The sequence below is a fragment of the Salmo trutta genome, chromosome 26 (genome assembly GCF_901001165.1).
Source record: "Salmo trutta chromosome 26, fSalTru1.1, whole genome shotgun sequence".
NCBI lineage: Eukaryota > Metazoa > Chordata > Actinopteri > Salmoniformes > Salmonidae > Salmo > Salmo trutta.
Genome location: NC_042982.1, coordinates 1,965,720 through 1,979,357, shown reverse-complemented (window position 1 = coordinate 1,979,357; position 13,638 = coordinate 1,965,720). Strand labels below are relative to the sequence as shown.

The 13,638-nt window shown below is 44.2% G+C and overlaps 1 protein-coding gene and 1 long non-coding RNA gene across 12 annotated transcripts in view; one reads left to right on the top strand and one right to left on the bottom strand.

Moving 5' to 3' along the window:
- Nucleotides 1–2,910: 2,910 nt before the first annotated feature.
- The window catches only part of LOC115162869 (leucine-rich repeat and calponin homology domain-containing protein 3), an 81,647-nt gene continuing 70,919 nt past the window's right edge, over nucleotides 2,911–13,638 (bottom strand). For 3 of the 11 annotated variants that reach the window (XM_029714331.1, XM_029714334.1, XM_029714333.1), the window contains 7 exons: nucleotides 13,521–13,598; nucleotides 12,781–12,817; nucleotides 12,409–12,522; nucleotides 11,576–11,676; nucleotides 11,152–11,289; nucleotides 10,728–10,805; nucleotides 9,772–10,190 (listed from right to left, as the gene is read on the bottom strand). In XM_029714331.1, coding sequence (XP_029570191.1) covers nucleotides 9,990–10,190; nucleotides 10,728–10,805; nucleotides 11,152–11,289; nucleotides 11,576–11,676; nucleotides 12,409–12,522; nucleotides 12,781–12,817; nucleotides 13,521–13,598 — 747 coding nt within the window. In that variant the 3' untranslated portion in view covers nucleotides 9,772–9,989. Of the gene's footprint in view, nucleotides 3,750–9,771; nucleotides 10,191–10,727; nucleotides 10,806–11,151; nucleotides 11,290–11,575; nucleotides 11,677–12,408; nucleotides 12,523–12,780; nucleotides 12,818–13,520; nucleotides 13,599–13,638 lie in introns of those variants that run through there. The other 8 variants (XM_029714336.1, XM_029714338.1, XM_029714340.1 and 5 more) reach the window with 4 other exon arrangements.
- Nucleotides 5,492–5,894, top strand: LOC115162871 (uncharacterized). The gene is made up of 2 exons (XR_003869658.1): nucleotides 5,492–5,596; nucleotides 5,804–5,894. It is a non-coding gene; the product is annotated as an uncharacterized LOC115162871 (long non-coding RNA).

Below are 13,638 nucleotides of genomic sequence, written 5' to 3'. Positions count from 1 at the left end.
ATTACGGTCTTGCAGGAAATCACGCACAGAACGAGCAATATGGCTTGTGGCATTGTCATGCTGGAGGGTCACGTCAGGATGAGCCTGCAGGAAGAGTACCACATGAGGGAGGAGGATGTCTTGCCTGTAACGCACAGCTTTGAGATTGCCTGCAATGACAACAAGCTCAGTCCGATGATGCTGTGACACACCGCCCCAGACCATGATGGACCCTCCCCGTCCAAATCGATCCCGCTCCAGAGTACAGGCCTCCGTGTAACACACATTCCTTCGACAATAAACGCGAATCTGACCATCACTCCTGGTGAGACAAAAGCGCGACTCGTCAGTGAAGACCACTTTTTGACAGTCCTGTCTGGTCCAGCGACGGTGGGTTTGTGCCCATAGGCGACGTTGTTGCCGGGGATGTCTGGTGAGGACCTGCCTTACAACAGGCCTACAACCCTCAGTCCAGCCTCTCTCAGCCTATAGCGGACAGTCTGAGCACTGATGGAAGGATTGTGCATTCCTGGCGTAACTCGGGCAGTTGTTGCCATCCTGTACCTGTCCCGCAGGTGTGATGTTCAGATGTACCGATTCTGTGCAAGTGTTGTTTTACGTTGTCTGCCACGGCGAGGACTATCAGCTGTCCGTCCTGTCTCCCTGTAGCGCCGTCTTAGGCATCTCACGGTACGGACATTGCAATTTATTGCCCTGGCCACATCTGCAGTCCTCATGCCTCCTTGCAGCATGCCTAAGGCACGTTCACGCAAATGAGTAGGGACCCTGGGCATCTTTCTTTTGGTGTTTTTCAGAGTCAGTAGAAAGGCCTCTTTAGTGTCCTAAGTTTTCATAACTGTGACCTTAATTGCCTACCGTCTAAGCTGTTAGTGTCTTAACGACCATTCCACAGGTGCATGTTCATTAATTGTTTATGGTTCATTGAACATGCATGGGAAACAGTGTTTAAACCCTTTACAATGAAGATCTGTTTAGTTATTTGGATTTTTACGAATGGTCTTTGAAAGACAGGGTCCTGAAAAAGGGACATTTATATAGAGGTCTCGTCTTTGTATCTATGCCATCATGGCGTCTGTGACAACATGGGCAGTGCCATTGAGGCCATCTCCATTTTAAAGTTGCATGCGGCATGCTCTGCCGACTGAGCTACAAGAGGACCACCATGTGGGTAGGGGACAAGTCCACACTTTCTGAAAAAGTGTAGAGTATTGATATGCATATCCAGCAGGGCGATCCAACCATCCAAGACCCCAAACATTAGCATCGATTTAGCCAAAACATAGACGTCTATAATGTACTATGCTCTACTGCAGGGGTTCCCAAACTTTTTACTCAGGCCCCCTTCCAGCATTGGGGAACATCTGTGCCACAAGCACATTACTGACAAACTGTTCACACCCCTCTTGTTGGCTGAGAGAACATTTTGCCATTTTATATCCTATTTCCTGCAAATCAATAGTCTAAAAAACATTGCTAAAAGATTTTAGCTGACATGGGCTAGTTGATCTGGACATTTCTGACATGTCATAAATAGCTCTCTAAGGTCTGCAATGACTGACATGACAAGAGAAACTGCTTATGCACTATCCACTTTCAAAGTGGCACCTTGTGCAATACACTACTACGACTTTAAGGAGTAAGTTGAAAGCCGAACTGAGCCCCCCCCCCATAAAACACTCAAGACCACAAATTCGGTCTTTACGTGTCACCGTCTCAACTCACTGGGTCTGGATCTTGTGACCAATGTCCTGGTATAAATATCGGTCTTGGCTCCTGGATATTACTTTCGTCTTTGGTTTACAAATTTGAAGAAGACAATGCTTTCTGATCATTGGCTGATCACTCCGAACCTATAGGAATACGCACCTAGTTCACTACTTTTAAATGGGGGAAGCCCTCAATAGCAATGTCTATACTAAAACGAATTATATCCATCGGAGTCCTCTATTGACACTGAAACACGTTATTTTCCCAACGCCTATCATTTTGTTAATTTGGTATGCAAATAATTTCTCAAATGAATGTGTAATAAGGTTAATCAAAATTATCACTACTGTGCTGGTTCTCCCTTTACTGCAACTTTTACACTGTTTCAGAAATGACATCTAGTGTTAAGGTAAAGACTTCAAATATGCAATACAAAGTGTGAGTAGTATGTGCGTGTGTGTATATATATACACATCTCCCTGACATATGTTGGAAGACGTGTGCAGAACGTTGAGGGAAAATAGGATACAAATGTGCATTTTTTCCAACCCCCAATTTGCACCACTTCTGTATAATGACCCATATACACGGAGTGCACAAAACATCAGGAACACCTCTTTCCATGACAGACTGATCAGGTGAAAGCTATGATCCCTTATTGTTGTCACTTGTTAAATCCACTTCAAATCAGTGTAGATGAAGGGGAGGAGACAGGTTAAAGATGGATTTTTAGACAATTGAGACCTGGATTGTGTATGTGAACCATTCAGAGGGTGAATGGGCAAGACAAAATATTGAAGTGCCTTTGAACTGAGTATGGTAGTAGATGCCAGGCGCACCGGTTTGAGTGTCAAAAACGGCAATGCTGCTGGGTTTTTCATGCTCAACAGTTTCCTATGTGTATCAATAATGGTCCACCACCCAAAGGACATCCAGCTAACTTGACAACTGTGGGAAGCATTGGAGTCAACATGGGCCAGCATCCCTATGGAACGCTTTTGACACCTAGTAGAGGCCATGCCCCAAAAGGGGGTGCAACTCAATATTAGGATAGTGTTCCTAATGTTTTGTTCACTCATTATATATTTGTACACAACATTTTGAGAAAGAATAAAACAGAGATTCCCAGAGCTCCCTCTCGCTTTCTACTCCAGCATCGCTTTTGATTCAGCTAGCTCGTGATTTGACACACATAATAAAAAATGTAGAAGACTGGTTAATTTAATAACAGCCATTTTAAGTGTTGGCAGCATCAACGTAACTGTTGCTCAAATGACTCTTTGTAGCACATGACTGTGTTACTTAGAAAACTTCCTAGTCTCCGAACCCTTCCCCCTACCTGATCCCGCTGACATGCAATGATCTGACATGTAACAGTAACATGAATATGAAAAATGAGATGCATTAATAATAATAATAATAATAATAATAATAATAATAATAATGGTGTAAAATAAAACAATCCCTGGTGAACATTAGTAAAAGGATGGAGAGAGAAGACAAGTGACTAATATTAGAAAATAAAAAGAACCATCTTCCTTGCCGTCCAACTGACCGTTTGTCTGGAACAATCTCGGTTGTCTGTCTGTCTTTAGAGGATGCAAATCGTAAGCAGTCTGTGTGGGGACACTGGGGGAAAGACAGTCATCCCTTTCTTTTACCTACTTTTGTTCCCTCTCTCTCTCCATTGGGGAAGACTTGTCTGGGAAGGCTGGGTGCCCCTGTATGGCTGAGGGGGCGGGGGGAAAATGGGGGAGCATTTTTTTAGGGTGTCTTCTCTTCAACACCCTTGTGCCAGGGGTGGTTGAGAGGGAAAGCCATGTAACGTACCCTCGGAGAGGGAGAGAGTGGGTCCTGTGTCTGTCCATCCATGACAGTGAATGTGGAACTCCGCTGCCCTAAATGGCCAGAGGGGTAGTGATGGTGGTGGTGGGGGAAGTTGTGTGTTTGGGCGGGGCCAGCTCCAGGAGCGCACACACCGTCCCGGCCACCTGGGGGAGCCCTCTCTCCTCCAGGATGTGGAGGGGCAGGCACAGCTGGGTCTGAGGCCAGACAAAGAGCACATGCACACACATACACAAAAACACGCACACACACAGAAACACACACGCGAGGCAAAAGGAGGATGGAAAACAGGAGAGGGGAGAACAAAAAAAGGATATGTCAATGGATGGGTAAATAATATCAAAAACCACCACCAAAAGATCAACAAAAATGTAAAGACATGAAACTCAACATAATGGAAAAGGTGAATGGGATCCAAAGGCATGACCTTGAGGAGAGCATGGAAAAGGAGCAGAGGTGTGCAAACAGAAGCACAGGATTACAATAAGTAGGGACTGGTGCACTGAGATACCCACTGAACAACATATCCCACAGGAGCAAATGTAGGTGTGTGAGTGAGTGAGAGAAAATGTGGTAACACAATCTAAAGTAGCGCGGAGAGAAGACAAACTGCAGAGAAGAAGGAAGGAACACCAAATATTTGGTTCATTTTATTGTGAAAGGAGCTCTGGGAAAGAGTTGAAAGGTCAACAACAGTAGAGATCGGCACGTGGGTACACATCCTCTAACCAAACAGACCACTGACACAGAACATAACCACCGCTCTTCAGAGCCCTCCTGTCATTCAGCATAGATCAACAACAAGCTACACACGCAGCTTACGTCCCGAATGGCACCCTATTCCCTATTGAGTTGTCATTTCCCCCCCACTTTTAACCAGGGGGCCCATAGGGTTCTGATCAAAAGTAGTGCACTATAAGGAATAGTGTCCCATTTGGAACAAACCCAGAGTCACTTGCTCGCTCTTTCTCACAGAATATGTGCTTTGTCTTTCGTATACAACAGTATAAGACCACTCATTGCAATATACACTGCCTTCAGAAACTATTCACACCCCTTGACTTTCCACATTTTGTTGTGTTACAGCCTGAATTTAAAACTGATTACACACAACGCCCCATGTCAACATTTTTTTACAAAATAAAAATCTGAAATGTCTTTAACCCCTTTGTTATTGCAAGCCTAAAATAAGTTCAGGAGAAAAAATATGCTTAATAAGTCATATTAAGTTGCAATAATAGTGTTTAAAAAACACTCTGTGTGCAATAATAGTGTTTAAAATGATTTTTAAATGACTACCTCATCTCTGTATCCCACATACAATTATCTGTAAAGTCCCCCAGTTGAGCAGTGAATTTCAAACACAGATTCAACCACAAAGGCCAGGGAGATTTTCCAATGCCTCGCAAAGAAGGGCGCCTATTAGTAGAAGGGTTAAAAAAAACAAAGCAGATATTACATTTCCCTTTGAACATGGTGAAGTTATTATTTACACTTTGGATTGTGCATCAATTCACCCAGTCATTACAAAGATACAGGTGTCCTTCCTAACACACAACGCCCCAGGAAGGAAGGAAACCGCTCTGGGATTTCACCATGAGCCTAATGGGGACTTTAAAACAGTGTAATGGCTGTGATAGGACAAAACTGAGGATGGATCAACATTGCAGTTTCTCCACAATACTAAGCTAATTGACAGTGAAAAGGAAGCCTGTACAAAAGAATATTCCAAAACATGTGTAGTAGAGTGATGTTGTTCCCCTAGATTATGCACCAAGTTGCACACAAGGACAGTTCAAGTAGGCCAGGTCAAGAGGGGATGTTAATAAGTTAATAACAATTATAATAATTCAATGTGTTTTCTTTATTTAATTACAGCTGCATAGTTAATGTTATTTTTCAGTGTACATTTTTTTTTTTTATATCTATATTGTAAATACACCTAATTGTAAAAGTTTTGTATATTTTGGTTTGGTCCATCGCGGGTTATCTGTACTTACGTACCCTCTTATTGTTCTCTTTTGCCTGACCTTCAACTAGCAAGGTATGTTGTCCTTGGCGCCGTAATTTGTCAATATAAAACTGTGGTAAAGTTACATAAAGTGCTGTTACGCAACTATAGGTTTTGTTACAATGTGGACAATTAAAGATTTATGTTAACAACTTTCACCGAGCTCGCTAATTAGGGTACCTATTGTAACTCGGGAGTATTTGGGACCGTGTTTGAGTGAGTTTCTATGTGCTCACGCAGGTGCCCGAGAGCTGTGACTGCACCAAGGGCTAACATATTGTGTGTTGTCTCTTCGTGTGCAGGTCGAATAAAAATGATCCAACCATCAGAATTCCAGTTGTGGCAGTGTCCTAAGTAAAAGTACACAACGCAGAACGAACCACGCTACACATGCATCCCGTTTGCAACAAGGCACTAAAGTAATACTGCATAAAAAATGTACAAATCAATACACAATTTGTCCTGAATACATTACTCTGTAATGCATTCATTACTCTGTGCCACTCTCCATATTTTCAAGCATAGTGGTGGCTGCATCATGTTATGGGTATGCTTGTAATAATTAAGGACTTGGGAGTTTTCTGGATAAAAAAATAAATGTAATGGAGCTAAGCAGAGGCGAAAACTTGGGAGACAAATTCACCTTTCAGCAGGACAATAACCTAAAACACAAGGCCAAATCTACACTGGAGTTGCTTACAAGGAAGAAAGTGAATGTTCCTGAGTGGCATAATTGTAGTTCTGACAAATCTTCTTGAAAATCTATGGCAAAACCTGAAAATGGATGTTCACGAATGATCAACAACCAATTTCACAGAGCTCACAGCTGTAATCGCTGCCAAATGGGATTCTAACAAGCATTGGACTTGTGTATTGAATACTTACCTAATCAAGATTAGGGTTTTATTTTACATAATTTCCCCCCCACTTTGTATTTGTATTAGAGTATTTTCTGTAGATCGTAGACAAAAAATGACAATTAAATCCATTTTAATCCCACTTTGTAAGACAACAACATTTGTAAAAAGTCACAGGGTGTGAATACTTCCTGAAGGCAGTCCAGTCATATCCTGGGGCTGATTGTTACTACAGCTTGTGCCAACCTAGACTGGTCCCAGATTTGTTTTAAACACACAAACAGACCAGTGATCAGGCAAGTGCTAAAAGGGAGTAGAGTGAAGTTGCCCCTAGACACTGATCGTGGGTCAGTTTTCCCTACTAATGGTTAAAGGTGAACTGAAACATTTTATTAAGTCAAATGTGATAAAGAAGCAAGTTCCTACCCTTATAGTAGCTGAAAAAAAAAATATTTGAAAATTGCGTCATTGACTAATGCGTGCCGCCATAAATGACATCACTTGAATGGTTCATCTGACAGGCAGCCCAGATTACAATGCATGTTAGTTGCTTTATTGAGAATGTTTTCATATCCAAGCTGCAGTCTTGGTTTTCTCTATCGTAATTGCTCCTCTTTCACCCCAGCTGCCAAACCCTGAATCAGATTACCAAACCACCCATGCTAGATTATGGAGACGAAATGTATAGATCGGCAGGTAAGGGTGCTCTCGAGCGGCTAGACGTTCTTTACCATTCGGCCATCAGATTTGCCACCAATGCTTCTTATAGGACACATCACTGCATTCTATACTCCTCTGTAAACTTGACATCTCTGTATACCCAGTGCAAGACACACTGCTTGATGCTTATTTATAAAACCCTCTTAGGCCTCACTCCCCCCTATCTGAGATATCTACTGCAGCCCTCATCCTCCACATACAACACCCGTTCTGCCAGTCACATTCTGTTAAACATTCTGGTCCCCAAAGCACACAAATCCCTGGGTCGCTCCTCTTTTCAGTTTGCTGCAGCTAGCGACTGGAACGAGCTGCAAAACACTCAAACTAGACAGTTATCTACATTCAAAGACTCAACCACTGACACTTGTGGTTGCTTTGCGTGATGTATTGCTGTCTACCATGTTGGTGCTGCTACCATTGTGGTGAATGTTGTCATGATGTGTTGCTAATATGTTGTATTGCCATGTGTTGCTGCCATGTTGTGTAGTTGTCTTAGGTCTCTATTTATGTAGTGTTTTTGTCCAAAAAATGTTATCCCACATTCTCCCATTTGGCCTTTTGCCTCTTGGTGGGCAGTCATTGTAAATAAGAATTTGTTCGTAATTGACTTGCCAAGTTAAATAAAAGTTAAATAAATAAAAAACAAATATACTGTGCAAGGTGGGCTATCATAGCTAGCTAGCAAGTCCAAAACCATGGCAAGCTCAGCTATCATTGACGGATATTTTGTCAGTTAGCTACAGTAGCTCGTGATGTTATCAGAACAGCTTGCTACAGCCCAGAATTTTACTATGGATTATTAATTTCACTATGGATACTGGCAGGATAATTTGGTAAATCTCACAACTAGTTGCAATTGATTTAATAGGAGTGGACATCTAACAACCTACATGTCTGTAGCTAACGTTAGCTTGCATTAACTGAATACTTGTTTTTCTAGCCCAGCTAGCCTCTTAGGTTTGGCACATCTTAAGTCCCTCACTGTAAACGATATTGAATACTGTTTGTACATAGTGTACACCATCTGCCTGCAAAAGTGACTATTATTGTGGGTACTACCATGCATTAAGCTAAGCTTTTTGCTGTTAGCTAGCTTGCTGGCTAACACAGTATGATCCGATGCCCATGTCAAAATTCCTGTAATGTTTAACACCGCTAGACCTTGCTCGCTAAATGAGCTCAAAAACTGTGGGTTTTTGACTGGACTATACAAGCTTATTCAAAGCTAACTGCTTTGTTATTGTGGAAATCATGCATTTAACTACCTTACTAATGTCGGATAACAGTAGATCCGATGCCCCTGCAAAAATCACTAGTGTAGCATACATCTGAATGAGTTCAAAAACTTATGCAAGTGGATTATTGACTGGACAATACAGGCTTGTTAACATGATTGTTATTGTTGTTCCCTCTCAAATTGGTAGTTCTAGCTTTTAGTTTCTTCACTTCTTAATCAGTCTTGATCAAAAAGCCATGAGTACAGTAGGCGCGCGGCTACCCTACCATTCCCATGAGGTTATTTCAACATGGCTGTGGCCACACCTCTCTATGGGGCAGCAGGTAGCCTAGTGGTTAGAGCGTTGGGCCAGTAACCGAAAGGTTGCAAGATCGAATCCCCGAGCTGACAAGGTAAACATCTGCTGTTCTGCCCCTGAACAAGAATTTGTTCTTAACTGACTTGCCTAGTTAAATAAAGGTAAAATAAATCAAATAAGCTTGTGCTAGGCACTCTAAGAATGTATCATATTATGTTTAAAAAGTATTTTCAGAACATCACCTTCAACAAGGTTACATACCTTGTAAAATGTAGGTTGATTTGAGCGTTTCAGTTCCTCTTTATAAGGTTAGGATTGGGGAGGTGTAGCTGATCGTAAATCTGTATCTAGGGGAAACATCTCCCCAGAGCCACAAAATGAGCATTATGACTGAGGGGGGCTGGATCACAGACAGTCAAGGGAAACAAAGGTTCCTGTAGGATACTTGATTGTGCGTCAGAAAAGACTCAAAGGCTAACAAATGTCCATCGCCGACCTGCTCTCTTTTTGATTAGGCAAAAACTTCAGACTGACTTTGTAGCTAGAGTCAGGAGAGAAGAGAAGCGCTCGGCATCGATTAGTCAGATTACTCGTGGTTGGTTCTTCTCAGGGGCAGGAGGAGGGAGGAAGCAGCACATAGGCTACATATGACAAGCACTCCGACTTGATTGATGTTATTAGTGCAATGGAAGTGGCTTCGGGTGGGAAGGTTCCATCTAAAACACACACACCGGCAGGCGGACAAACTTAAGGCACAGAAGGAGGTTCAGTAGGTAGGTACAGTAGCGGACAGTTCAGTGACAACACAGCAACCTCCAGGGTCTTGCTGTCTCTCTCAATGGGGGCAGTGCCAGTACATGACAGAAGGGTAACGAGAGAGCATTGAAGGTCCACCTCGCCACTCCTTGAGACGCAAGTAACCTTTCCCAACAAACAACTGGAACAACAAAAGATAAAACCTACTATATGGTATTTGGCATTTGGAGTTGTGCCCTTTTCAGTGGATGGCAAACCAGGCAGTTGCGAGCTCTCCTCTTTGTTAAGGCAGAGTGGGACAGAGAGGGAGTGGTCCACTCATTCTTGTGTTTTTCCCTTGTTGAGTTCTGCTGACTGCTGTGTCTGAATAGATACTGCTGCATTGATGGAAAACACCGCAATATGAAATGAGAAGCACGGAGGAGTGCGAGTGGTGTGTGTGTGTGTTTGAGATAGTGTGTGCGTGCGAGCGCGAGTGTGTGTGCATAAGTGGTAGAGAGTCAGTTTGTTGTGGGACGAGTAAGGTGAGGAAGGGATTGTGTTGTCCAGACAGACAGTTCAGAGGTGGGGCACCAGGTGGCAGTACAGGGCACACAGTACAGACATGATGGACAGATAGAAGAGGGCGAAGCCTGCCAGCTGGGCTGGGGGAGAAGGCATTAGGAGGGGGGGAGGAGCCATGGAGAGCAGGACCCCCAGCGTCCCGTAAACACAGCCTCCCCGGCTATCCAGAACCTCCTCCACTGTGCACAGCCTCTCCTGTCCCACGGGAGTGGAGGAAGAGAATGGTGGAGGAAGGGGTTAGGTGGGGGGGAAGGCAAAGATCACACAGATAGGGGAGTTTTGTGTTTGGATGGACAGATGGAAGATGCATTTGAGAGGGAAGCGGAGGAACGGAAAGAGAGAGAGAGAGAAAGTTACTGTTATTAAGCGGTTTACAAAAGCTATGCAGGTTGCCAGTTTGTCAATTGAGTTAGCTGGAGTCAACTGATATAAACAGCAGGGACAGAGAAGTAGGCTAAACTGTTGTTGATACAAAAAGCAGAGTAGTAAGGGGAGTCTGTCTCCCTACTCTGTACAAGAAATCTTATGACAGAAGAGAAAAACCTGCACTGTCTGAAAGTAGCCTTCAGATATTTAATTAATTTGTTGAGGTCACTGTCTGCTGCTAGCAAATTAAAGGTACTCGTGTATCATATGCTTTTTATAACCCATCACAAACACACAGACGTTTTAGCATGAAGACTAGTGAGTTGAGTATGCCAGTCCTTTATTCAACTAGAGTGAAGGTCTTACCTGTGGAACCCCGATCCTGCGACACGCCTCCAGAAAGTTCTCCACATTCCGCCGACATTTGGCCATTGTCAGTTTGGGCTTGATGGACAGAGACAGAATGGGGACAACGGTAAGCACAATGACAGCGCTGTGTCCCAAATGGCACCCTATTCCCTGTATAGTGCACTACTTTTGACCAGGGCCTATAGGGCTATGTCACAGCAGTGCACTATATAGGGAATAGGGTTCCATTTGGGATGTAAACAGTGTCTGACCATAACCCAAATGCAAAAAGTAGCATTGCTGTATTGATATGCTTGAAGTATAGTGCTCCTGACAGAAAGACACACTGACAAAATGTATTCTAAAACTGATATCTCACCAAAGCACACATGGTATGCAAGCACAGCACACGCACAAGGTGCGCAAACACACAAACACTCACCACAGCAGGGGAGGGCACATGGATGCTGGGAACGGATCGTGGCCGCACGTGATTGGCTAGATGGCAGAGCACGACCCCGTCGGTCAGTGCTGCTCCTAGGTCGCTTGGCAAGGACACTTTCAGACGCGATTCGATGTTCTACAAAATAGAGTACGACACAATTACAGGGGGATCGGCACATGTAGGGACAAGAGTTTTTCCTGACCTTGTGATCTGACCTGGGCTCATAAAGCATCTCAGAGTAGGAGTGCTGATCTAGGATCAGGTCCCATGTCCATATAATTGTACTCATTACGATCTGAAAGGAAAGACTGATTTTAGTTCAGCACTTCTACTCTGAGACGCTTTATGAATATGGGCCAAGGAACCCAGTAGAAACTCCAGGCCCTAATGGCTTGGTCAAAAGGGGGGAGAATCTGTTCACCTTCCGCAGTTGCTCCACCAGAGCAGCCTCCTCTCCCATGGGGCCTTGAGGCTGGGTAGGGGTCACCTCTTCAGGCTCCGGCCTGGGGGCGGCACCATCACCTGGGGAGGAAGACAGAACCAGACAGGCTCAAACATACACACACACACAAGATCAAAAGCTGGTGAAAGCAGAATGGGTGCTAATCATTTATCTTGAAGATGAGGAAAGCCCAGCTCTACAGATACAAATGGCATGATCAGACGGCTGGCAAACAATTCAGAAGGCAAACTACAGCAGATAGAACTCTACAGCAACAGAAGGAACTTGAAGTAATAGAGAGTTGGAACAAAACCAACAGAAAACTGAGCTACGAAACTGTAGGCCACAGATGCATGTTAGTCACTGAACTGAACATGGAAGTCACTGAACCAGACAGACAAAACTCTGACCTATATACAGACAGAAATCAAAGTAATAGATGGGATCACAAAACCAACAGAGCAGACCATCATACATAAGTCAAAACAAAAGCCGACAATATCCCCTCCCCCATTTAAAACATAGAAATCTTTCCATAAGCAAAACGATCTCCTACTACCGCCCCTCCCCGACCCCCAATTTAATTCTAAGGGTGTGAACCATCTATTTTGTTTGACTATCCGCAGTACCGTTCAGTGACTGTGCAGGATCCCATCCAGACGTGTCCATCAGCCCAGCTAGTTACCAGAGCAATGTCACATGATACTCAATTGCGACATGCGCATTGCACACTCAAGAGGTATCAACACACTCTTCTGAAAGCCCCCAAGGCCATGCAGCCGAGATCCAGAGGTTGTGATCCAGTGACATACCTCTCCTCTGCTCTTCCTTCTGGCTGAGGCGAAACAAGAAGCTGTCTGGCCTCTGTGCGTGTCCCCAGCAGGAGGGCGGAGTAACAGGGCCGGGGTAAGAAGGTGATTGGAGGGCTGCAAGCAGAACAGGAAGTGAGCAGGTGGGAGAGTGGTAGAGTGAATAGGGCGTGTAATAAAATCCTTTCAGATCCACAGGAACGTCTAGGGAGTAGTCGTCAATTTGGGATACAGTAAATTAGTAAGGAGAGGGGAAGGGTGTGTTGGAAGCTGCTCTAGTTCACAGCCACTTATACTCTGGTTTCCCTGGAAGCCAGTGGGACTAGCTGCACCTAGCAGTGAAGGGCAGCAGGAATAGTGTGACTGGTGTCTTACCTGTGGGAGACAGGGAGGAGGAGCGATCCTCGCCCTGCTGAGTGGCAAGTCGAGTCCCAGAGGAGAGCAAACAGAGGGAGAGAAGGTTAATTTCATCCCTCTTCCAATTTGAGTCAGGACTGAAACTCCAGCAGTCATGCATATATATACGGTTCTCTCAACAATACTCATATCACACCTCCGTTGGCACCAGAGATGTAATGGGGGAGAGTAAAGGCCCGTAAATATCACGAGAGCCCCTTTTGACACCAACATTAGCGCTGTTAGCATTAGCATTCATCTTGACTGTTTGGCGTTAACAAACCTATCTTTTACAGCTACATCAAAGATGTGCAACTGTTACATAGAAGAAGGTGGACTATGGGCATAGAGCCATGGAGCAGGCTCTCTGGCTGCAGGTAGGTAGAGTGCCCCTTAGGGTTAGCTTTTAAGATCAAATTCATGGATTAGATTTATAGACACCTAGTGCTTTCCTAATAGGTGCTCAACGCGTTTCCATTGTACAGGGGAAACTCACCTCATCCACAGCCAAAGTGTAGCTCACACCTGGTTGATGCCACGGCAGGCATTTTGCACAGGGGAGTGCACCACACATGCACTAGCCAAACTCTAACCATCACTAAACTGGCCCTGGACCAGTGTTTAGCAGCATGCTCCAAAATCCAAAGTATAAGGAAATAAAGAGAAAGAGACAGAAAAGGGAGGTTGCTCTGAAAAAAAGACGTGCAAGGTTGCAGTACCTGCAGTAGACACGTGGGGAAAATATCGGCAGGATAGGAGAGACACCCATCTATGGACATCCCAGACACAGTAAGAGACTGGGGGGAGGTGGTCAGAGAAAAAGAGTGCAGGAGGACA